The 26,685-nt window shown below is 34.7% G+C and overlaps 1 protein-coding gene across 3 annotated transcripts in view; it reads left to right on the top strand.

The window, feature by feature from the left end:
* Positions 1-26,685, top strand: part of NOL10 (nucleolar protein 10) — a 121,225-nt gene that overhangs the window by 68,037 nt on the left and 26,503 nt on the right. For all 3 annotated transcript variants that reach the window (XM_044663637.1, XM_044663638.1, XM_044663636.1), the window contains 4 exons: positions 15,548-15,674; positions 22,334-22,413; positions 22,592-22,690; positions 24,614-24,703. In XM_044663637.1, coding sequence (XP_044519572.1) covers positions 15,548-15,674; positions 22,334-22,413; positions 22,592-22,690; positions 24,614-24,703 — 396 coding nt within the window. The remainder of the gene's footprint in view (positions 1-15,547; positions 15,675-22,333; positions 22,414-22,591; positions 22,691-24,613; positions 24,704-26,685) is intronic.

Here is a 26,685-nt window from a genome sequence, read left to right as displayed (position 1 = left end):
TCAAATATATGACAAATAATTTGCAGGCTAGATAGGTCAGATTTTTTAATAAAACAGTTAAAAATCATAAAAGGAGTTAATTACCTTTTAAATGTTTTGCAAAGGAATTTGAAGCACATTGTGACTGTGTCAGAATATTAATGCATTATATTTTAGTATTTACAAAATGCTTTTACATGCATTCATTTGTTACTCCCAGTATTCCTTTGTGGTGACAGTTTATTATTAAATAGTACTTGCCAAAATGTGAAAGATTTTTATATTTTCCCTTCCCAAGCAAATGTGATTTTAATTTAATGTCAGATTTGTTTTTTGTAAATGGGTACTGATGACAAACCATGATTCTTGAGTCACAGAATATTTGGGCTGGAAGAAACCTTAAAAAATTATCAAAGTCAGCTCCTTCATTATTTGGAAGAAAAAACTGGGGCCCAGAAGGGGGAAGTGATTTTACCAATATGATACTGGCAGAACCACAACTACAACTCAGGAGTCCTGGTTCCTAGTTCAGTATCTTTCACCTATAACTTAATTCCCTGAAAACTGGTAGAGAATGAATATATTTAATAATACAAATAAAAACATTTCCCTCATACCTATATTGTTACTCAAATAATTTTTAATTAAGCCATGCTTTTTGTTTGTAAAACACGGGCTACAATTCAAGACCCCTGCCTCCAAACTGCCACCAACCCCTGGCTCCAAACTGGAATATATAAGAATAAAGATAGTACATTTTAGTTGGAATACTTGGAGTAATACTTAAAATAATTTTTATGAGAGTCCTTCATATATTTATTTAATATTTTTGTTGAATTAAATTGTAGTAGTTTAGTTGGTAGAACATCTCTGTCACCCTTTCTTAGGTTAACAGGAAAGTATATTGGAAAGTCAATGTTATTATTATGTCCTCACCTTGGGAGGAAGATTGCATCTGCCAAACATTTTTTTGAAGTTAATAAATCCACAGTGGATGTAGGAGTTGGATTTTCAGGAAACTCCAAATTTCAGTACTCTCCAAAAGACTTCCTGGATGTTCTAGCACCTTTTAAATATGCTTTAAGTGATAAAAGAAACAGGGTAGGATGATTTGTATATATCCCTTTTGTTGGAGAAATAAGCGATGCTGGATGGTTTATCAATAAGTGTGGTTCTTTTAGACAAAGTCTGCTAAAAGATAGTCTGAAGATTTCAAATCCCCTGAAAAAAAGTGGGAATGAGATTCTAACTCATAGTGTTTCTTGACTAATTTGGCTCAACTACTGTCATGCCTCATTTTAATTGCTAAATTGGGGGATAATGCAGTATATACTTGGATTCTGTTTGCCCCTTTTGAGTTTGCAGAATTCAAATTGTGATTGTGGTTGGTGTCATCTTTATCATCAAGAAAATATAAGAGATCCCACTGACTTCAGATAGTTTTATTCTTATTAAGGAGACAAGATAACCCTAAAAGAGAAATTATAGTAGAGGGTAACTTATATTGGCTATCACAGAAATAACAAGTAAATGTGCACTATGGAACTTAAAAAAAAAAAAAAAAGATCACTCAAGCAGGGAAAGTTTCATACAACTCATTTTGAATTTGCCTTAAGATGTCTAGTATGACTTTATGGCTGTGATCTGGCTCTGATTGGTCAGAACTCAGAAGGGATGATGAGAGCCAAGTCTCACTCTTTCTTGGCTCCAGAGTTTTGTTTCTAAGGTGTAAGACAATCTAATATTATACTATGGAAGTTAGACTAAAAATTTAGCTCATCTAAACTAAAACAAAATTAGTTTGGAATAACTATAAACCAAATTAAATTTTAAAAAATCTAAAGAACAATAATTTAAGATAAAAATTTCTCTTTATCAGGTGAGGGGTGTTTTTTTCCAGTGGCACCAAAATATCACTTTATTCCATTTTATTCCATATGACCCAGCATATGCTATATTTGATCCTTTTCTTTCTAAGGAATAAGATGCACATGTAAGACAAATAGCAAGTCAGTGAAATTAACTCTTGACTGTGTCTGAGAGTATCTATAATATTCCAGATTTACAGTCCTTTATCTCCACTACAAAGGGAGTAAAATGCATTACATGACATTAAATATGGGTTTCCCCCCCCTTCATTTATAATATATCTATACTCGTATATATAATTTTCCTGCTTCCAGCTGTGTCTTTTAATAGTTTCCAAGGAGAGTGCCTTAACAGTGGTATAGTGAGAAGAAAACTGAATTTAGAGCCAGAAATTTTGGATCTGAGTCTATTTTGTCACTTATTAAATGGGTTAAAAAGTGTTGTTATAAAATTTCTTGTCTATATCTATAACATTATGAAGTAGCGTCTCTAGTATCCATGGTAATAGACTAGAGAATGTTTTAAGAAAGGTTTGTTTCTTTTATCAGTTATCTCCTACATGAGGTATGCTCTAATCCACATTATATCCTGTCATATTAATGATTTTTACTATAGTTTTCTAATGTCCCATTTATATTTATAAAATGGCAAAACTTACATAATTCTAAGTTGTAAGACTGCTGCTGTAAGAAATCTCAGAAAACTCCAAAGCTTAGCACGTTAGGAGACTTTTACTAGTCTAATACCCAAAATTGTAAGTTTTGTACAATGTGATCTCTTTTGCCCTTGACAGAGTTGATCAGCTCTTTCTTCCCAAAATTTGATATACCATTTTGTTTTTTCTTTTGATGTTCTCAACGCTGTTTCCTTTGCTGACTATTTTCCCCTCTCATCTGTTTAATTCAGTCTTCTGTTCTCTTCTACAGTGCCTCCTTTAGCTCATCTAGTCTTCATTGTTTCAATTTACAACTTTCAATTTCACTTGATAACCAGCGCTGAATCGATCTCACTAATATCCTTTATTTAAAGTATTGTAGAATTTAAACTGGAAGACATCTTTTAATTCTAGTTGTTCTATTAGATGTGGATAAACTGAGGATCTGAAAGGCATAGTGATTTTTCTGTGGTCACAGAGATCATATTTTTCCTGGAACTGGCTATATATCCACTCTTATTTATGTTGCTATTACCTTTATTTTCTGTCACTTTGAATCTTTTGGGTCTTGTTTGTCCTTTCTTTTATTTACTTATCTAGCCAGTCAATAGATTTTCTTGGGCTTTCCTTCATGATACCTAAACTAACTCTTCTCATTTCTACTGCTACTATTTAGTCCAGGTTCCCATTATATCTTTCTTAGACAATTGTAATGCTTATTACTGTACTATTTTCTTATCTTCCCATTCCAATCTATCTTAAGTGCTACAATTTCACTAATATAAAGATATGCCTTAATACTTATAGGGGGCAGCTAGATAGCACAGTGGATAGAAAACTAGACTCAGAAGTCAGGATGACCTGGGTTCAAATATGATCTCAGACACTTCCTAACTGTGTGACCCTGGGTAGGTCATTAATCTCAATAGTCTAGTCCTACCACTTTTCTGCCTTGAATTGATACTTAATATTCAATTCTAAGATAGAGGGTAAGAGTTTTTTAAAAAAGTATGTTGTAGGCCTGAGTCTCAACTAATGTTCCCACTTCCTAGCCTGACATCCAAATAACTACAGTTTGGCTCCTTCGTATCTAATGTTATTTATCTTTTAGTGTTTCCTTGATCTCTTCAACTAGATTTTTAAGCTCTTCGAAGTAGGGACTATGTTTTATGCTGCTCCCAGTGCTTTCCCTTATATATGTAGGTCCTTGTTAAACATCTGATTACTTGATACTGAAACACAGTATTAATATTTCCACAATTTAAGAAAAATTCATTTCTAATCAAAATTTTCTCTTATTAAATACACAATTACAAACTTTTTATGCCATATTATGATTTTCAAAGTGATTTACTCTTGATAATCCTGTTAGGGAAATAATGCAAATATTTATTATTTATTCTCATTTTACAGATACAGAGAGATTAAGTGACTTGCCTAGGGTTACACAGCTAAATACATAGCATTTAACTCTCAGTTCTCTGTTATTAATTCCAGCACTTTTCTAGTTTTAAAAATCAGTCTAAAATTGTGGGGACTATATTTTTTCCTAACCCCCACAAAAAACATATTTGAATGAAATCTTAAAAAAATAATTTTGAAATCAAATTAGTCCTTTGCTAATCGGAGTTCAGGAAATAGAGAACAAAGCATTACAAGCTGAATACTTTTAAATGAATCATAATTACTCATGCAAGTGCATGTAAACTTGGATATGCAATTAGACAACTAATTATGTTGAAAATGAAATTACATGCTTAAATACATGGCCACTCCCTCAGGCTCACCCAGTTTTTTTTCTACTTGGATTCTGCATAAGTTTATTGTTAAGTAGCACCTGTTAAATTTGAACATGCATTCAAGATGTTTTTTAGCCATTTTTGAAGTAGTCTGAACAGAAAGTTTGAATTCTTTTCATATCTTCCAAAGTTCCCACAAAGAATTGGTCTGCTTATGGTAAAAGGAAATTCTCATACCTAAGAGGTGTGGGCTATGCCCCTGAAGAAAAATATATAAAAACTTTGCCAGCTGTCAGTGGGCATGGTGAGAGAACTAGAGAGCTTGGGGAAAGGAACATTAAATTTGGAGTCAAAAGGCCTAAGATCAAATAATTTCTCTGCCATTTACTGTTTGTGAGACCTTGGGGCAAGGTATTTAACCTTTGCAGGCCAGTTTCCTTATCTCTAAAATGAGGAGTTTATACTCTGACCTATAAGGCCTCTTGCATTCCTTCTCTCTGTTGAAACTATCTTTATATTGAGAATGTTCTGAAAATAAGTGATACATGTGGTTTCTTTACTAAGTGATATGAATAGTTATATAGTTGTTCCGTGATGGTGCCTTACAGTCAGGCTCTCAGTACTTTCATAACAGGTGTTGGCAACAACTGTCTAGTCCCACCCATTGTAGTTCTTATCTATTTAATGGAGGCATTATTTGATTAAAATGATGGGTCAGTTATTATGTTCTTGTGTTTTTGTAATATAAGAGCAGTAATGTTATTGTCATTTTCTTTACCCCAGTATTCTATAAAATGGAGTTATCATAGACCCACAGCTGAAAGACAGCTTAGATGTCACCTAGACTAACCCTTCATTTTACTGATAAGAAAATAGACCTAATGAGCTTAAATGGCTTGTCCAAAGTAGCAGGGCCAGGATCTAAGCTTAACACTTCTGACACCAAATTTTGGGCCCTTGTACCACAGTGCTAGGTTAATGTTATTAATATGGTCTCTAATTTCAATTCATTATAGATTCTTTTTTAGAAAAGTTTTTATTGGTAACTTCTGTTTCTTACATCTTCATAGTTATTTCTAAATATACCTCACCTTCCCAAAGAAACATCCCATATTGGAAATAGTATTTTTTGAGAAGAAAAAAATCAATTTGTGTAGCCATTCCCCAATTGATGAGCATTTACTTTGCTTCTAGTTCTTTGCTATTACAAAAGTTCTGCTATAAATATTTTGATGAGAGGCAGCTAGGTAGCTCATTGAATTGAGAGGCAGGTCTGTCTCAGACACATAGCTATTTGATCCTGGGCAAGTTGCTTAACCCCCATTGCCCACCCTTACTGTTCTTTTGCCTTAGAACCAATACATGGTATTACCAATACACAATAAATAAATATAAGCGCGCGCGCGCGTGTGTGTGTGTGTACACACACACACAGACACACACACACAGATGTAGTTTTCTTATCAATGATTTTAAGTTAAGATTCTTCAAAAGAAATGGATATTTTAGTCACTTTATTTGTATAATTCCAAATTGCTTTCCAGAATAGTTGTATGATTTCATAGCTTTGTCAACAATGTATTAGGATGCCTCTTATTCTGTACCTCATCCAATACTGACTATTGTCATTTCTTGTCATCTTTGCCACTTTACAGGATAGGAGGTAAAATCTCAGGGTTGTTTTGATTTGCATTTCCCTCTTTGGTAGTGATTTGGTAGTCATTGGTATTGGTAGTGATATGAATCATTCTTTTATGTGGTCATGAATACTTTTCAGTTCTAATTTATTTATTAGGGAATGACTCATCATAGACTCTTAAAATTTTTTTTTATTTATTTTTCCAGTTGTATGTAGAAACAGTTTTTGACAATTGTTTTCTGACATTTTAGGATGCAGATTTTCTTCCTCCCCTTCCCCAAGGCAATAGTCTGATATTGGTTATACCATAGATATGTATGTTTACTTTTGTGCAGTGTATATTTCCATATTGCTCATGCCATGACAAAAGACACATGTCATATATGATAAAAAACTCAGGAAATAAGTGAGAGGTGGCATGCTTTGATCTGCAGTCAGACTTCAATCGTTTGGCTGTGGATAGCATTTTTCATCATGGGTCCCTTGTGGATATCCTAGGGCCTCTTTGGTGAAGTTGTTGCACAGGTGCCTGGGCAGCATGGAGGGGCTCCTCCATTCCACCTCTCCACAGCTTGCCCCACCCTTCTGTCCAGTATGCAAAGCCAGCACTTCCTCCCTCCACTCTCTAGGGTTATATGGAGGGCCTCACAGGCAACTTGAAGTTGCAGTTTGGGCATGTGAAGTTGAAAACATTCACCAACGCTGTCCTAGGGACTTGCTTTGTTGATAATAGTCTATTCCTTTGCGGTTGATCACCTTATAATATTTCTGTTACTGTATACCCTGTTCTTTTGGTGCTGCTCACTTCATTTTATATAAATTCATGTAAGTCTTTGCAGGTTTTTCTGAATTCACCCTATTCATAATTTCTTGTGGTGCAATGGTATTCCATAGCAACCATATACACAAATGATGGACAATCCTCAGTTTCCAATTCTTTTCCACTACAAAAAGAGCTACTTAAAATATTTTTGTTCAAGTATATTCTTTTCCCTTATCTCTGATGTCAAAGGGTCTACATAGTTTTATGGTCCTTTGAGTGTGGTTCCAAATTGCTTTCCAGAGTGGTAGTATCAGTTCACAGTTCCATCAGCAGTGTATTAGTGTCCCAATTTTCCCACATCCCCTTCTCATCATAGATTCTTAATAGCTTGTAGACAAATTAGGGATTAGGTATTCTAACCTTATTTATTCATTAATTAATTAACAGACTCTTTTCAACCCTTACCTTCTGTCTTAGAGTCAATACTATGTATTCGTTCCAAGGCAGAAGAGTGGCAAGGGCTAGGCAAATGGGGTTAAGTGACTTGTCCAGGGACACACAGGTAGGAAGTGTCTGAGACCAAATTTGAACTCAGGACCTAGCTACCTCCATTAACAAACATTTATTAACTACCTTGTGATTATAGAGTACAATGTTGGTCTTTGGGGGAAGTTTAGATAAGTTATGGTCAATTTGATAAATATTCAGTGTCTGCTATGTGCAAAGAACTGTGCTGGGGATGAAAAAACAAAAATGACATAATCCTTGCACCTTCATGGAGCTTTCATAATACTGGGAAAATGCCAAATATGTGCCCAGTGAAGGGGTCCAAGGAAAGAACCTGAGAGGTAGGGAAATCTGAGGTGTAAATATTAAAAATGATAGATGCTTGTATAAATATATAAATTAGTATTTTAATTAAAGCCATGTTGATAGATAAAATCATTAGACCACGCGCTTGTAAGCATTCAAAACTGCCGCCTCCATTTTGTTTCCTGTCTCCTGGAAGCGCCTACTCGCCAAAGAGACCACTCCCTCCTAACCCACGAGATTTAAGCTCTCCCCTGCGGAGACGGAAATCAGTTGGACCATGTTGGATCACGGGAAATGTAGTTTTATACATTTCCCAAATTTCACTTTTTACAGAGGCGGGAAGGATGGTTTCATGGAGGCCATGGACTTGAGAAGAATTAGAAGGGTACTTAGAGGTTTTACCCAACCTTGCTATAGAGACCTGCCTTAGTTTTAGTTTTAAAAAATGTATCATAGCTACTAAGGCAGCATTTGGGTTGTTCAGTAGTTCAATTCAATAAGCATGTTCTAGCTGCTGGAGATTTGAAGGTAAGAGTGAAATCTAGGTATCAGCCTCAAGGAACTTACATTTTACTCTTCTCTGATTCCTTAGTATTGCTATAACTGGTCATACACATTCTTTTATTCAAATCATGTGCAAATTCATCTTTGGTGATAGGCATTGACCTTGTTAAAGAATTATATGTCTTTTGCCTTTTGAATCATTTGTAATTTGGGTTCTTCTATAAAAAAGACATAATTTAGCCTTCTCTTTTCTACTCATATGATTTTAAGTCAATTTGTAATAACTAGCATTTGTAGCTTTATTTGTAATAGCCAGTTTTAAAATACATAAAATGCTTTTTTAAAAAATCTTGTTTTATTCTCACCATAACCTTGGGAATGAGGGAGGGAGGTGCTGTTATCCTTGTTTTATGGATGAGAAAACTTGATTAGAAGTGAAATGACTTGCCCAAGGTCACACAGCTATTAAGTGTTTGAGGTCAGATTTGAATTCAAGTCTCCTGGACTCTGGATCCAGAGCTCTATCTATTGTACCACCTAGTTTTCTTCCTCTCTGTACCCTACCTTCCTGCCCCCTTGTTCTCTTGCTTTCTCACTCTTTTTACTGATACTCTGTATGTGTGTACATATATATGCATATGTGTGTATGTGTATACTGTGTACGTGTGTACATATATACATATATATATATACACACACACAGAAGCTAATAGTATTAATGTTCTCTCTAAATTACCATGTATTTATTTTGCCTTGTACATACTGTATTGTGTCCCCCAAAAGAATATAAATTTTTTGAGTACTAAAGCTATTTTTCTTATCATTAATTATATCCTCAGAGCACGACAGTGCCTTTTGCACAGTAGGTTTCTGTTTATTGAATTTAATGGATTATTTCAATAGGCTACCTATCCTCATCTCAGTTTAGTAAAGCATCTTTCATTGATTTTGTTTGACCAGTATGGATGGTTAGACCAATATATTTAAAGTCCAAATGCTCGAGCAATTTGTTATATTTCCCCAAAAAATGTGCTAAGTCCACTGAAGGATATTTTTGTTTTTACTAATTTGTGACTGATTAAAAATTAATAGGCACCTTTTCCCCATGCCTCTCTCAAAGTTCATTTATTTTGTTAAGTGTTTTTTATTAGGAAAAACTAAAGCAATAATAAACTTGACAAGCCTTCGGTAGTAAAATTTTGATTCCATTTGTTTAAAAACACTTAAGTAACTTGGGGCAACTTTTTCATATTTTTCACATTTGATGTTACTTAGCAACTTGTATTAGTAATGGGCACAGTCATGACATTTCTTTGTCATAGGATCATGGATTTATAGGTGGATGGTACCCTGACCTTACAGGCTGTTGATTCAACTCCTTCATTTTGTACATGAAGAAAACTAAGACCGAGAGAGGTTAATATGATTTGGCTATGGTCACATAACATCATGAATCAGAAATTGAGTCCTGACTCCAAGTACAGTATCACTTAAATGCCTTTTATTGTCACAGAATAATGTTATGAATAATGTGAAAAGGAGTAATTGCATTCCTTTGGAATTTTTGCATATTTTTACAATAAATTATTCTCAACTTATTAGAATTGGAAAATAATAACATTTATATTGTAGTTTTGTTCCCCTTAACCATTTGAGAGACTCCAGGCCATTTTCTGCATTGGAAGATTTGTGTGATTTTTGACTTGTCAAATGTGAGGCAGATTCTGATGTTGGAGTCAGATCCTAATCAGGCACTTGTGGCATGTATTTTCATGTCCCTTTATAGTAGTTATTCTGCTTGGGTGGATTTATTCAAAGTTTTATGGTACTTGGCTACATTTAAGATTAAACTATATATTTTGTTAACAGGGATAAATTGTTTTAAGTCTGAATGGACCTAATATGACAATTGGTGCTAGTGGTAGCATTATCATTTTTTTTTTTAACCATTAACTTCCTTCTTAGAATCAATACTATGTATTGGTTCCAAGGCAGAAGAGTGGTAAGGGCTAGGCAATGGGTGTTAAGTGACTTGCCCAGGATCATACAGCTAGGAAGTGTCTGAGACCAGATTTGAACACAGTACCTACCATCTCTAGGCCTGGCTTTTAATCCACTGAGCTACCCAACTGCCCCGCTATATCCCTTTTTTAAAGAAACTTTTACCTTCTATCTTAGTAACAGCTCTAAAGCAAAAGGACAAGAGCTAGGCCAATGGAGTTAAAAGTATCTTGCCCAGCATCACTTAGCTAGGAAGTTTCTGAGGACAGGTTTGAATTGAGGCCTTCCTGACTCCCAGCCTGGCTCTTTTCCCACTGTGCCACTTAACTGTCCCCAGTAAAATATTATTAAAAAAAAAAAAACAAAAAAACCCCCAACTTACCTTGTGTCTTAGAATAGATATTCAGTCAATTTCAAAGCAGGAGTGGTAAGGGCCAGCCAGTTGTAGTTAAGTGATACACCCAAGGTCACACAGCTAGGAAGTATCTAACGCCATATTTGAATTTGGGAATTCCTCCTGTATTCTGGCTTGGTGCTCCATCCACTGAGACACCTAGCTGCCCCCTCCATCAATTATACATTTTTTAATACATTTTTTAAAAGAAAAAACTCAGCAAAATTTATCAGTACATTTAAAAAATCTAAAAATAAACTGGACTTCACATGGACTTTCTACATCTGTAAGGAGTGAAGAGAAGTGTCTTCTCATATCTCTTCTTTGGGGTCATTCTTACAGAAATGTAGTTTCTTTATTGAATAAGTTATCTGAAGGTAATGGTTGAGAATTTTAATCTACTCTCCATTATGAAAAATAAATTTCTGCCACACTAAGTTGTAATAATAATGAAATTATATCTTATCCACATTTAAATGCTATGATTTTGTCATCTCATTTAATAGGTTTGAATTTTCTTTTCTTTGTTCTTTTGTTGTGATTACTGTATTTCTTTCCCCACTCTCCCCACCCACAGTGAACTTTTAAAAGAATAACAGATCTACACTTTCCATTGTAATGTCTTGTTTTTCTCATTTAAATGATTAGTATCAGAACTAGAAAGGAAACTATGGTCATAAAAAGTTCTATTTTGTTAAAGTCCATCATCCTCCCTCATGCCCAATGCTTTGCACAGAAGTGAGGATTTCTGTAATAACCTTTTTCCATTTAACTAGCACAACTGCTGGGATGAGTGTTCTCCCTCAGTGATTTGATTGCATGATGGAAAAGATTTGAATCAAGTAGAAGAGGAAAAAAAATAATTAGTGAAAGATCATAAACTTAAATAATTTTATTATTTTGGTTTATTGTGAATATTACCCAGCAGAAAAACAATGAGTCTAGATTCTTGATTTGTAATTTTTTGGGGAGGAGACGCAATATACTATGTTAGTAACAGGCTTCTTTGTTAGGTAGTAGATACTACTGGAATCTTTGATGATGATTTCAACTATTATTTTTTAATTTAAATTTTCTTTTGAACTTTAAAATCATTAACCTATATGAATTTTTGACCAAAAAAAGGTATTGTATCTGAAACTATGAACTATTTACTTTGTTTTAGTTGCATTAAATTTTTTTGAATACTAATAACAGAATTGTCTTGTGTCCTTTTAATTAAATTTTTTGTTCTTTTGTGCTTTTGAAATGTTTATTGGTACTATCATATATACTGTTAATATGTTATTTTAAATCTGGCATTTTATGAGTATTATTAGATGTATCATGATTGCCTATCATCTTATTTAAATATTTTTAGGAGCTGTGATTTTATCCATATGGAATAACTCCTCTCTTGTCATAGTCTTGAGCTCTCCTACACCTTAGTAGAAGGTTTTCATGAATTGCTGTCACTGCGGGAAAAAATGTCAGTCTCTTCAGCTGTGTTAAACTTTTCTTCTAACCAGAGACAGGTCCTTGGACTCAGATACTGGCCATTTCATCAGAGTTGTACTGAAAGCCTTTCTAGTGTAACTGGACCTGATAGCCCTTGTACTCTGCTGAGAGAATCTTTGAGAATCTAGTTTCACCTCACCATGTTAGAGAAGAATTTTAGTGGAAGACTTGCTATGTTAATAAATTCAAGAACCTTAAGAGAACAGGTTTTTGTTTTTTTTTTTTTGCATCAGCATCTTAAAGTGTTTGTTAAATGTAGTATTCAGTGGACATGGACATTTATAAATCTCTTAATTCTATTAACTAAACTTTATCATTCTTTCAAATCTTTACAAAACAAACATCTGAGTTAATCTTCCAGTTATTAATAAATCAATGTGTGGTAAAGTGTTTTTTTTTTGGTATACCCTACTCAGCAAATAATTTAGTTTTGTTGTTGATTTAAAAAACAATAAAAGAGGAGGCTACCTCTTTGATCCCAAGTTCAAGTCCCAATTCTCTACAGTGCCTTTGGAGCAAGTCAGTTAACTTCCAGGGGCCTCAGTTTCATCTATAGAAAGGGAGAGTTTGAGTAGATAAACTTAGGATACCCCTTCCAGATTTAGAATTATAATGCTACGAGTCATAAAATGAGAATAATTTTTTCACTCAGTCTCATAGGATTGTTGTGAGAATTCATTGAGATAATATTTGTAAAACTATTTTATTAAGCATAAAAAAGATTAAATATAAGTTATTCTTCTTATTCTTTCATGCATTGCATTTATTATATATAGACTATTCTCATTTACCAAAGTGCTCTTGTTATAAATCAAGGATTTCCTATCTTCATTTAAGGAGCTATAACTGATGTTAGTTGTTTTTCAGGGTCCAACTCTCCTGTGTCATATTTAAGTCTTCTTTCTTTTTGTACCCCTGGCGTTTGGAAAAGTAATCAATTTCTCCTTCCCATTCTCTGAAAATTAGCAGTTAATTCTGTAAAAGTGAATAATTATTTGATAATTTATTACCTCTGAACCACCAAATAGTGAAAGGAAAACTCAACACATAACTCATTTATATTCCAGTGAGATTTATATGAGTTATTGCAGAAATGAAATTATAGCTTGTAGGATCTTGAAAGGATAGTGAATATGTACAGTGAATAAATGATGCTCCTGTTTCTTTGGGTGCCTTCAGATGAAGGATACAGTCCTCTAGGCCTATTGCTTTCTTCTGGTTCTGGGCCAGCCTTCTCCAAACCAATACAGATATCTGGATCCTGGCATTTTGTCTTTAGCAGCAATTCTTTTTGAGACTGGATTGTTCCTCTTACTGACATATTGTGGAAAAGCACTGCTTTTAACTTCAATCCTTATTAGGAAGGCTCCTCACCATTCAAGTGTTCTTGAAGATTTGTGAGTTAAATTGACCAGGTAGTATGTTCTTGAGTTAGTGGATGGCCCTTTCTGAGTGCTAATTGGCCAGAGCACAAGAGTCTAGCTAATAGACATTATTTACTCATTATTGGTTTCTGACCTTCAGCAGCCTCGGATATGGGTACTGGTTATCACCTGTGGTTGATATACAGTATTCATTTTAGGCATTTTGTTTAGTTTACGTATTAATAAATAACTTGAGTATGCTTTATAGGATTTACCGTTATCTTAGAGCAGAGAAAGAAGGGCAAATCTTTTGCAAAGATTAGAAGATAAGGCCTTTTAAATTTTGGATATGCACATGACAGTCTATCTCTAGATTTTTGAGTGTTTTCCCAACTCTCTATGCCTGACCTCTTTCTCCTCATGTCTTGCTTCTGGCTTCTCTGGTTTTCTTCCTATCTCAGCTTTGCAAGTCCCACCTTTGCAAGAAACCTTTCCTAGGCCTCCTTAATCTTAATGCCTTCCCTCTGAGACTTTCTATAATTTATCCTTGGAATATCTTATCTGAACATATTTTTGTGCATGTTGTCTCTGACATCAAAATATAAGTGCCTTAAGAGCAGTGACTTTTTCGCCTTTCATTGAATCCTCTACGTCCATAATAAGTGCTTACTACATGCTTGTTGGCTGACTGACAAGTAAAGCATACGAGGCTACAAATAACCTTGTAAAGAAGTCTATTAATATGCAAGCCTAGGTAGCACAGTGGAAAGAACACTAGGCCTGGACTCAGGAGGACCTGGGTTCACATCTGGCCTCAGACACTGTCTATCTGTATGGCTTTGGGCAAATCACTTTACCCTGATTGCTGGGCCTTTAACACTCTTCTGTCTTTAAATTGATTCTAAGGCGGGAGCTGTATGACTAAGTGGATTGAGAACCAGTCCTGGATGTGAGTTTCTGGGTTCAAATCTGGTCTAAGACACTTCCTAGCTATGTGTTCCTGGGCAAGTCATTTAACCCCAAAGGCCTAACTCTTCTGCCTTGGAACCAATATTCACTATTGATTCCAAGAGAAAAGGTAAATATAAAGAAAAAAAAGGAATTGATGTTAAGAGTTAATTAAAAAAATACAAGCAGCAAGAATTATAGTAAGGCATACTTAATACAATTTTTTTTTATGTTTAAGAATCTCAGAAAATGAGTTATTTGTAATTTTTATAGATGGTGGTAACAGTAATGATGATACAGACTTGATTCATTACTTAGCTCCAGTTCTACAGGCTGAAATTCATATCATAGTAGCACCTTTAAGGATGAAATGTGACACAGCAGCAAAACATAAGGCAAATGGATAATAAAAATGAAGACCTCGCTATCCTCTATTCCTTTTCCATTGCCACCTCTAGTTTACATTCTCTTTACTTATTAGTGAATCATTGTAGTCTTCTAGTAACTGATGAATGTCCAATCTCTCCTCTTTCTAGTCATTCTTGAAACGGCTGCCAAAGTAAATTTCCTAAAGCTTAGTTCTGATCATGTTAGTTCTTTGCTCAAATGCTATCAGTGACTTCACATTTCTTCACATTTCACATCCACATAAATAAATAAAATAAAAATTCCTTTGATAATCAAAGTCCCTCTGCATCCTGACTCCAGTCAACTGGAACCCTGTTTCTGGTCACCTGTACTCCCAAATAGCCCTTGAACTCACCTAGCATTCTCCTCAGAGCATTTGCTAATAATATACTTCCTCACATGTATTAAATTTGTGTGTTTTCAACTGCCAAGACCTTTCTTATCTTTTATGACCCATTTCAGGCACTGCTTCTTCCATGAAACACCACAGAATTGCATATCTAGAACTAAAAGGCACCTCAGAGGTTATCTAGTCCAATCCCCTCATTTTATAGTTGAAGATGATGTGACTTGCCCATCTTCATAGAGGTAGGAAGTCTTCGAGCCAGGATTTGAACTTGAGGACTTTCCAGACCCCACCAGTCATACAGTCTACTATATTCTACTGCTTTTGTTAGTCCTTTTAGATTGAAGTGATTACTCCCTCTAGAAATCTCATGACATTAAAAAACAAAACAAAATATTTTCCATTTCTTCATTATATACTCCTTCTAGGTATTTGTAAAACTGTCTTATTCCCTCTTTACTGGATGCCAGATTATGTGAGGGTAAGAAATTATACCCCATGCATTTAGCCCTGAGCCTTATATTTAAGCACTTACTATTTGTTTGTTATACTGCCTGGAATAGTTGATTTCTGTTAATTATCAGGGTAACTTCCCATTGTCTAACTTTATTGTGATGTATGCTCACAGGTTTTGGGTCCTGCTCCCAGATGGTGCTCATTCTTAGACAACTTGACTGAAGAATTAGAAGAGAATCCAGAAAGCACTGTTTATGATGATTATAAATTTGTCACCAGAAAAGATCTTGACAATCTAGGTAAAAAAAAAATGTTATGGTCACACAATGTTCATTTCATTTATGTTATTTCACTTTTTCTCTTTCAAGTTTTAAATATCAGTAATGACTAATACTTCCTTGATATTCCGATATGGAAAAAGAATAGTTATGATTCTCAGCTGAAATAATATGCTTTCCTATATAGATTTTAGTCATATCCATTATCTGTGCTAATAGAGCAGTAGTACAGATTAACAGACATGACGTTCATCTCTGACCTTGGAAATCAGTCTTTTTTGACCTGATGATTAATAATAAGGTAGTTTATTTCATGCTCTTTTCATTTTAACACCACTGTCATTTCCCAATGACTCCTCTCCCAGAAGAATCCAACAGTTAGTGAAAACAAATGAACATACTGGCTATATTCTTATACACATTCTCCACCACCTCCTTGTTGATAGATGGGAAGTAAGCTTTTTTTTTTTCCCCAAGTCAGGCTTATTAATTTATTAAGCAGCTGGTATATACAAGGGGCTGTCTGCAACATGGAATAATTTTAAATTACTATTATTACACACAACATTAACTGTGTACACATCTGGAATTATTAAGAGGTAGGAAAAAGGAATAAAAGAATGAAATGGCATTGCAGGCACTGGGGAGGCTTAGGGTTCAAGTCCTCTGAAGCTACTATTGGTTACTAAATTGATCAGAGAAATCTTTCAGTGTTTTCATTCATGTTTTATGTTATTATATTATTTTTATCATGGTTACCATGTAAATGGTGGTTCTTTTTTTTTTAACTGAAAAATGTCATTTTAAATTAATTTAGAGTATTTTTCCATGATTCATGTTCTTTCCCTCCACTCCAACCCCAACCACCCCACCCCCTACACTCCCCCATAGCTGACATGCAGTTCCACTGGGTTTTACATGTATCATTGATCCAAAATTGGTTTCCATATTATTGATAATTGCACTAGGGTGATCACTTAGAGTCTATATCCCCAATCATATCCCCAATAAACTATTTTTCCTCTGTGTTTCTACTCCTACAGTTCTTCCTCTGAATGTGGATAGCGTTCTTTGCCATAAGTCCCTCAGAATTGTCCTGGATCATTGTATTGCTGCTAGTAGAGAAGTCCATTACATTCGATTGTACCACAGTGTATCCGTCTCTGTGTATAATGTTCTTCTCCTGGTTCTGCTTTTTTCACTCTGCATCAATTCCTTGAGGTCTTTCCAGTTCACATGGAATTCCTCCAATTTGTTATTCCTTTGAGCACAATAGTATTCCATCACCATCAGATGCCATAATTTGCAAGTCCCACCCTAGACAATATAAAATACTTAGGAATCTTATCTTTCAAGACAAATACAGGAATTATATGAAGACAACTACAAAACACTCTGCACACAATTAAAACTAGATCTAAACAATTGGAAAAACATTAATTGCTCATGGGTAGGACAAGTTAATATAATAAAAATGACCATCCTACCTATTTATTTAGTGCCCTACCAAGAAACTTTTTTACCTAATTAGAAAAAACTATAACAAAGTTCATTTGGGAGAACAAAAGATCAAGAATATCAAGGAAAATAATGAAAAAAAATGTGAAGTAAGGTGGCCTAGCAGTACCAGATCTTAAAACTGTACTACAAAGCAGTGGTCATCAAAACAATATGGTACTGGCTAAGAGACAGAAGGTAAATTTGTTCTTCTGGTCTGTTGAGGCAGGTGTTCATTTCATTCCTGAGGTACCAATCAAGATTCAATAATGATACAAGTTAGCTTTGGATTAAAGATTTATTCATACTATGAGTGTCAAGAAGGAACTATAACTTTTATACTTATTTCAAACTGATGAGTATAGACCAAAAATCCTACAGGCTATTGGTAGTACTAAGGAATACTACGCATTTGGGTAGAAGTTGCAGAAAAGAATACTTTTGCATTGTATTTGGTAGAACTTTCTGTTAATTAGTGCTGTCTAATTAGGTTAGCTCCTTATCATTAGAAGGGTTCAGGCAGATTCCAGATGAACACCTATCAGATATTTTAGAACAGTGGTTTCAAACTCAAATAGAAATGGGGCCATTAAATCATACATAAGGATCCCTTAAGACTGCAACTATGTTGTCTTAGAAAACCACATATCCCCATTACCTATGCTTTATTGTATTTTTATTTATTTTGTTCAGTATTTCCCATGTACATTTTAATCTGATCATAATCAACCCACATTGAGTGTTGTGTACAAAATATTCTACCAGAACACAGAATAAATTTTAAAAAGCCTCAACTTCTAAATGTTAGAATTCACATACTTCATGTGTGTTTTAGTTCTTGAAGTAGCAAAATAGAGCATGTCACTTGATCCTCTGAAGTGCCTATTTCACTTGCCTCATGGAACCCTTTTTTCGGTGTTAAAGTATAGTTAGTTCTGCCAAAACTATTGTCAGAGTAAAGAAATAAGAAGTCATTCAGAATGGGAAAACTTAAGGAGTATTCATTTTTCTCTCAAGCTTAGACAAGATTTAGTTTTCTTTGCAAGAAATAGATGCACATAGCACCTGTGAATGTGTTAAGAAAAAGTAAGATTTTCTAGTGGATGGTATTAGAAGTAGCTATTAGTAGGTAGTTAAAAGTTCTTAATTTAAAAATTTTTGCTTTTTGTGAAGCTGTATCTTAATCACGTCTACTTCAGCATATCATCTCTTTACTTTCCCTATATATTTACATTTTAAATCATGTCTTTAGAAGAGAGAAAACACACATATATTTAAAAAATATGTTAAAATTAGGATTGAGATAGAACCCTGTGTAGCTATTTTGCTTTATGCTTCTATTATCTGACTGCTAAATTTGAAAAAGTGTAGATATTTTTCTTTTTGGCTTCATTTCTTCTCAGTGACTTAATTTTGGGTACTTTTAGTGATGGTCTCTTATTTTTAAAGTTTTTGGAACCATTCCAAAAATGTATAAATCTATTCATGAATGAAGCTAAGTACAGACTTATAAAGATAGGAGGATTTAGATTAAATTCTGATAAATCTAATCCTGTATATCATTGTTACTGGGATGTAGGTGCTGTTGTTAACCTCTATTTATAGATGAGGAAACTAGGGTACATATAGGCTAAAAGTAACTTGTCCAGGGTTGTACAACTATTTGAGGCCAGATATGGACTCAGAATTTACTGTTTCCAAGTCCAGTGTTTTATCTACTGTACCAACTAGCTTCCTTTCTGTCATGTTATAAATTCATTTGCACTACAATAGACAGTTTTTTCTGTTGAAATGCTTACTGCATTTCTTTGAGACATAGACTTCTTTAATGTACCCCTCTCTAAAGTGGAAATAAAAAGAATAAGCAAATTCAGTATAGTTTTAGCCATCCTTTAATTTTCTTCTTTCCCACATTATATTGCTTTAAAAAGAACAAAACAAAATCTTTGTCTGAGAGTTAGAATTTCCAGCTTTTATATTTCACACTTTTATATTCATCCATAAACTATCCTTGCTACTGTCTCCAGTACATTTCTTTTGAGAAAATGGAATCCATCGATATTCATGTGTTTATATTTGTATTCATTTTTTAATGTGGTGGGTCAGCATTCATATTATTTAACTTGTGTGATGTGAGGTGGCTAACAAATTTTTTGCTTCTGTAATTTGAAACAGTCACAAGAAGTCAGTTAAAGATCTTAGAATCTTCAGAAAGTCAGTTAGAACTTGAAGCTATAAATAGAGGTGAAGTTCCAACTGAGGAGGCTTTTGCCTTCTGGCTTTCGCTGTGGCTGGAGGCTTTTGCTTTGGCTTAGCCTGTTGGCTTCGGCCTTTCGGCTTGGCTTTGGCCTAATTGCTTCAGCCTTGGCCTGTGCTTTTTTGTCTTGGGGAAATTTAGACCTATCTCATTTCTCTGGACCTCTCCCTGATCTCTCCATCTATATCCCTCCCCTTCCCCTGAATTTCCTTTGGGCCCTGGGTGGAAGGGAGGGCTTGGTGATTGGACATGGTGGGTTTAGTTTCTATAGATAAGTAGAGTATCCTCAAATAAGTTACCCTTAGTTTTAGTGATTTGATAAAGACTTTATTTAAAAGGCAGTCAAATCTTCCTCACTGAAAGAGCAGGCGCTCTCAGTCTAAACCTCTCCGCGACCCATCCCCCACCATCACCCCTCTCTGTAGCAGCAGTTAGAAAATCCTGAACCTCATTCCCTCTGATTAACCTGAGATTAATAAACCCCCTTTGTTACCAATTCAAAGCCTCTGGTGAATCATTGTATCGAAAATTTAGGCAAGGGTTGAAGAGGGAAGGAATTACTTCTTTATTTCCTGAGGGAGCTGCGGGCATCCATCTTGGGAGGAAGTCCTTACCTGATACTTTCTCCTGCACCTATCAGTTTCACTGACAGGGAGGAGCCCTTCAACTCCTCCCTCAAGGGACTTAAGAAACTGACAAAGGAAACCCCTCAAGCCAAACCTAAACATTTCTGACTGGCCCAGACTCCTTCATATCATAGGGATACCTTCTCTGCTTGAAGTGTCCAACCTATTTCCCCAATATCCTCTGTCTCTGGCCTCTGGCCTGTTATAAGCTGCCTCTCCTGAATACCCCACCTATTCCCTTGCTGATCCCATATACCACCTCATTCATTCCTTCCCTACATTCAGCCATCCCCTTCATTCCTCCTCCTAATATCTACCTCACCTTTTATCCTCTCCCTTTAACCAGAGACTAAAAGAGATTATCAACCTTTTTGATAACACTTGTAACATAACATTTTAATTTTTATCCTTATGTTTAATGGTGTGATTACGTTCCTTTATGTTGATACATTATAGAATTTTTAGATATGTATTGGATATTTATATTCTTTCAATTTTTTACTGTATATAGCTCAGCTATTGCTATTTTTGCAACTGTAGCTATTTTTTTTCTTAACTACATCTTTGACATCCATGATAAGGTAATACCTGGGCTAAGAATATAACTTTTAGAGCCCTTATTTTATTTGGCAATTATGTTACTTTAAAAACAAAACAAAACCTTACCTTCTCTTAGAATCAATACTGTGTATTGGTTCCAAGGCAGAAGAACAGTAAGGGCTTTGCAATAGGGGTTAAATGACTTACTCAGGGTCACACAACTAGGAAATGTCCTAATATCAGATTTGAACACAACTTCCTGTTTCTAGGCTTGACTTGTAATCTACTGAGTCACCTAGCTATTCTCTCCCACATGTTACTTTTAAATAAACTTGTCTGAAAATTCAGTTCAGTTCAAATCAACCAACAGATTTATTATATTCAATTCCCTAAGACAGAGCCTTGAAAAAGACAAAATCTATGAAACTGTTCCTATCCCTTGATCCATTTTCTTGGTGGTATTCAGCATATACATAGAATAAGTCTAGACCATATGATTTAAGGAGGGGCAAGCACTGACCATTAGGGAAGCAAAGGAAGTGCTTTGTATAGGAGATGGTACTTGAGCTCAACCTTGAAAACAGCTTTGGATTCCAAAAATTTGAATGAGAGAGAGAGAAGTACATTTTAGGCATAAAACTTGGGAAGAAAGTTAATAGATTCTGTTTAGGCATGTCAGATTTTAGTTGGTGATAGAACAGATGATTAGAAATTCAGTCCCAAATTTCAGGAAATTATATTAAGGCTTAGATTATATAGATTTTGTAGTCATCTTTGTAAAGTAAAATTTTTGAAAGGGAGAGGAAAAGATTGCCTCTAGAATCAAATGCACATTCCTCTATTTCTCTTTTAAAGCCCTTTATTCAGCATCTGACTACCTCTCTAGGCTTATTATAGATCACTCCTTTCAAGTACTCTTATTTTCAAGTCAAACTGGGCTTATTTGTGTTCTTATCTTTACAGTGTCTCTCCTCTGCTTAGAAAGCTCTCCTTTTCCTTGAGCCCTTAGACCCCTAGTTTCCTTTTTAGGGCTTAGCTCAAATATCTTCTAAGTGAGGTCTTTTCTGATCCCCATAGCTGCTAGTAGACTTTCACTGGCCCTTTCTGTCCCAGATTGCTTTGTGTATGTTTTGAGAGAATGCAATGTCCTTGAAGAGAGACTTTCATTTTTGTCTTTGTATCTTCAGTTCTACTGCAGTTCCTGGAATTACAGTAGGCATTTAATAAATGCTTGTTAATTGATAGATTGACCCCATTGAAATGGTTGCATGATTTTTTTCTATCAGTGTTCACCTTCATGTGAAGAATAACAAAGAAAGTGAAGAGTGGGAGTAACTTTGAGTTGGATTTTCATCTTGTTCCATTTTGAAACTCATAATAAATGTGATACATCAAGAGGTCATAGAAATTACTTTAAAAATAGTTTTTTTAGAGTATGGCTAAAGTGTTAGCTAAAAAGATCAAGTCTTACTTATCTCAAGGGACAACATCCTAAATTCTGCTCAATTCAAAATGATTTCTTTTCACTATTATATTTATTACTCACTATTTAAAATAAGAACCAAGTAAAGATGTTAGTGGGGCAGAAGGGCATGTAGAGGTTTTTAGTTTCCTAGTGCTTTCATACAAATGCTTTCAAATACCAAGACTTCTGAAATTAAATTAAATTAAATGCAGTTAGATTTGTAATACTGTAATCAAATTTAGGTAACATTTTTCCTCTTTGAGATCTTTTAATTGAATTTTTTCATCCCTCCTAGGCCTTACACATCTCATTGGATCACCTTTACTCCGGGCATATATGCATGGTTTTTTCATGGATATAAGACTCTATCATAAGGTAAACATATAATTAAGATTAATTTAAGTAGGAAACTGAATGTATAGTGAATATATAGTGATTTTTCTCCTTTAGATTCTCGAGTATGTTATTTTAAAGAATCTGTTTTTTGAAATTGTATCCCTAGTACTTATCAGTTACATTACTTGTTTTTTTTTATTTTTCTTATAAAAAAAAGGTGAAATTGATGGTAAATCCATTTGCATATGAAGAATATAGAAAAGACAGAATTAGACAGAAGATTGAAGAAACTCGTGCACAAAGAGTCAAATTAAAGGTAAATATTCCCACTTTTGGATCTTACTATAGGAAGCATTCCCTTTTTAAAAATAAGGTTGCATTTCACAAGGCTTTATTATGAATCAATGCAATCTGCTATTTGTCTCTTAAAACTTGATTTTGTGCAAAATGTAAATTAGTATCTTTAATTCAAAGACTTATGTATATACTAATATTATATTATTTTATGTAGGAGTCCTATGGCATAGTAGATAGGATGTCCTGGCCCTAGGCCTGGCATTTCATCTACTTAGCTGAATGTGTTTTTCTATTTAAGCATAATATTTTACTTATGTGGATGGGTGTATTTTATAGCTAATATCTATTTGTAACATTGGAAATATGCCAAGATAGGATGATTTTAATTCATCCTAAGAATGTCTGATACTACTTTCTTGAATTTTCACTTCACCCCCACCTTTCTCCCTTTCCTTGTCTGTCTCCCTCTTTTTTCTCTGTTGTTATTGTTTCTTTCCACAAAGAACATTTCTTGTGCACTTTTGATATTTTATTTCTTATGTACCTTTATCTCTCTTTCCCTCTTCCTTTCCCATTCCCTCTCTCCATTCTTTCTATCTCCTCTTCTCCTTTCCCTCTTTCCTTATTCATTTTCCCTTCTCCCTCTATCCTCCTTCCTTTTCCTCTTCTCCCTTTTTCTCTCTGTTATTTATTTCCACAATGGCCATTTCTTACGCACTTTTGTTATTTTAGTGCATTTGTTTTTGGTTATGGGAAAAAATTGTAACTTCTGATTATTATATATGTTTATAGCTAAGATTTTTTGGCAATTTTATTATATATTATTTAGAAGAAATAGAAAAATTATTTGTCATTTCAAGTTGTTTCAAATTCCCTTTCCTTTCCAATTTATTAGTTATTAAAATATTGGGAGAGTGGAGCAAATTTTTTAAACTTAAAGGTATTATTTCATACTAGGTATCTAAAGCTAAATAAAAAAAGAAAAAGGAAGTATTATTTGGAACAAGATGGAGGACTACACATTTTCTATAATCTTCACAATCTATCAAACCTCTCCAAAATAGGAATTATATGCAAGCAATAAAGGAAGCATTATTTGAAGGATTTACAGATTCTTACCTAGATTTTGTTCTGAAGCAGGATGGCCTTTCTTGCCCCATAATGTATTCCTGACTTACATATAGCTTTTCCTAGTTTCTTCTGTATCTTGGACCACAGAAATTAGAGAAGTGGTAGAGGGTCTTTTAAAACTACCAAAAAGGGGGAAGATGGGTGACTCAGTGGATTGAGAGCCAGGCCCAGAGACCGGAGGTCCTGGGTTCAAATGTGGCCACAGACAAGTCTTAGCTGTGTGACCCTGGACAAGTCCCAACCCCTCATTGCTTAGTCCTTACTGCTCTTCTGTCTTAGAACCAATACACTTTATTGGTTTTAAGGTGGAAGGTAAAGGTTTAAAAAAAAAGAAAAAGAAAAACTACAACCCCCCCCCCCCCAAAAAAAATCTTCTGTCAGCTTATTTCTAAATGCAATGTGCCAGGAGCACACTAATTCCTACTATAAGCAACAGATTAATTTAAAAAATTGAGTTGTTGTGGGTAAAAGCATATTAAATTTTAAAATTGGCTTTGTTATAGACATTTTCCCCTTTAAAACTTATTTAAAAATATATATTTTTTTATTATTACTGGATAAAGAAAGACATGAGTTTAAGTCCTATATTTGACATATACTAATTATGTGAACATGGACAAGTCACTTAATTTTTCATTGCCTCTATGCAGTGAAAAAGCAGTTACAGTCTGTATTGGAGGAAAGAATTTATTTTTGTGGGAGTTTCCTATATAAATGAAATCAAAAGCAAATAATGCTTCCTCAAAGCTAATTTTTAAATGTTCAAAATATGTACTGTTAAGCATTGTTAAACTTCTTCTTTTTCTAATAGAAACTGCCAAAGGTTAATAAAGAACTGGCCCTCAAGTTAATTGAAGAAGAGGAAGAAAAGCAGCAATCTGTTTGGAAAAAGAAACTTAAGGTAAGATTGTGCATGAAAGAGGAGAGTCTAAAGTTGATTTTGATTTCAGAATTATTGTGCTTTTTCCTGAATATGTGAGACAATGTTTTTTTTAATAAACATTTATTAATATTTATTTTTTAGAAAAGTCAACATGGTTACATAATTCATGCTCTTACTTTCCCCTTCATCCCTCGAGATCCCCCCCCCCCACACACACTCACACACACACATATAACCGATGCGCATTTCCACTGGTTTTAACATGTGTCATTGATCAAGACCTATTTCCAAATTGTTGATAGTTGCATTGGTGTGGTAGTTTCGAGTCTACATCCCCAGTCATGTCCGCTTCAACCCATGTGTTCAAGCAGTGAACTAGTAGTCATTTAATACATGTGATAATAATCTACCTCCTGAAAAGGCATTAGAAACAACTCTGTTATCAACAAGAGTTTCTTTACTTAAAGACAAACCCTCTGAGTATACTGGTACCTTGCAAAAAGCCTTTTAATTAACAAAAATTTGGAAGCAGAACACTCAAGTCCACATTCAGATCCAGTATCATTAAAAACCAAACTCTTAAGTGCTCCGGTCCATAACCAGAAAAAATGCGAACTAAAAGAACACAGAGTTCTATTTACTATGTTATGACAGGTGTTCTTCTAATAGTGTGCCAGAGAGAGAAGATTTATTTATTTATTTTTCTAGAGCATTTATTAATATTTATTTTTTAGAAAAGTTAACATGACTACATAATTCATGCTCTTACTTTCCCCTTCACCCCCCACCCCCACCCCCAATGGCTGATGCGTATTTCCACTGTTTTTAACACGTGTCATTGATTAAGACCTATTTCCAAATTGTTGATAGTTGCATTGGTGTAGTAGTTTCGAGTCTACATCCCCAATCATGTCTGCCTCAAACCATGTGTTCAAGCAATTGTTTTTCTTCTGTGTTTCCACTCCTGTAGTTCTTCCTCTGAATGTGGGTAGCGTTCTTTTCCATAAGTCCCTCAGAATTGTCCTGGGTCATTGCATTGCTGCTAGCACAGAAATCCATTACATTCGATTTTACACAGTGTATCAGTCTCTGTGTACAATGTTCTTCTGGCTCTGCTCCATTTGCTCTGCATCAATTCCTGGAGGTCTTTCCAGTTCACATGGAATTCCTCCAGTTTATTATTCCCTTGAGCACAATAGTATTCCATCACCAACATATACCACAATTTGTTCATCCATTCCCCAATTGAAGGACATACCCTCATTTTCCAGTTTTCTGCCACCACAAAAAGTGTGGCTATAAATATTTTTGTGCAAGTCTATTTATCTATGATCTCTTTGGGGTACAAACCCAACAATGGTATGGCTGGATCAAAGGGCAGGCATTCTTTTGTAGCCCTTTGAGCATAGTTCCAAATTGCCAACCAGAATGTTTTTTTTTTTAATATTAGATTGTAAAGATATATTTACTTTGTCAATAGCTAATCCTCCTTGAATTCTGGAGCTAGATTAGCTATTTCCTTTGTACCAGTGATCATATGATCACTTTTTATTGTAGAAATAAACTAAGAACTTTTCTTCAATTGTCTCTCCTTGATCTCTTTTCTTACTCATTTGTTTTTTCAATGAGACATTTCACATTTTCTTGTCATTTTTTCATTGATTTTGTTATTTTGTTTATGCTGTCTTATGGAATCATTAGTTACCACTGTGCCAGTTTTGATTTCTTCAGTGGATTTTGTGCCTCTTTTGCCATTTGGCCTATTTTTTTTTTTTAAAACCCTTACCTTCCACCTTGAGTCAATACTGTGTATTGGCTCCAAGGCAGAAGGGTGGTAAGGGCTAGGCAATGGGGGTTAAGTGACTTGCCCAGGGTCACACAGCTGGGAAGTGTCTGAGGTCAGATTTGAACCTAGGACCTCCTGTCTCTAGGCCTGGCTCTCAATCCACTGAGCTACCTAGCTGCCCCCTCTATTTGGTTTTTTAAGGTGTTTTTTATAT

This window comes from Gracilinanus agilis, chromosome 2, assembly GCF_016433145.1.
Source record: "Gracilinanus agilis isolate LMUSP501 chromosome 2, AgileGrace, whole genome shotgun sequence".
In the NCBI taxonomy this organism is placed as follows: domain Eukaryota; kingdom Metazoa; phylum Chordata; class Mammalia; order Didelphimorphia; family Didelphidae; genus Gracilinanus; species Gracilinanus agilis.
This window is presented reverse-complemented; position numbering and strand designations above follow the sequence as displayed.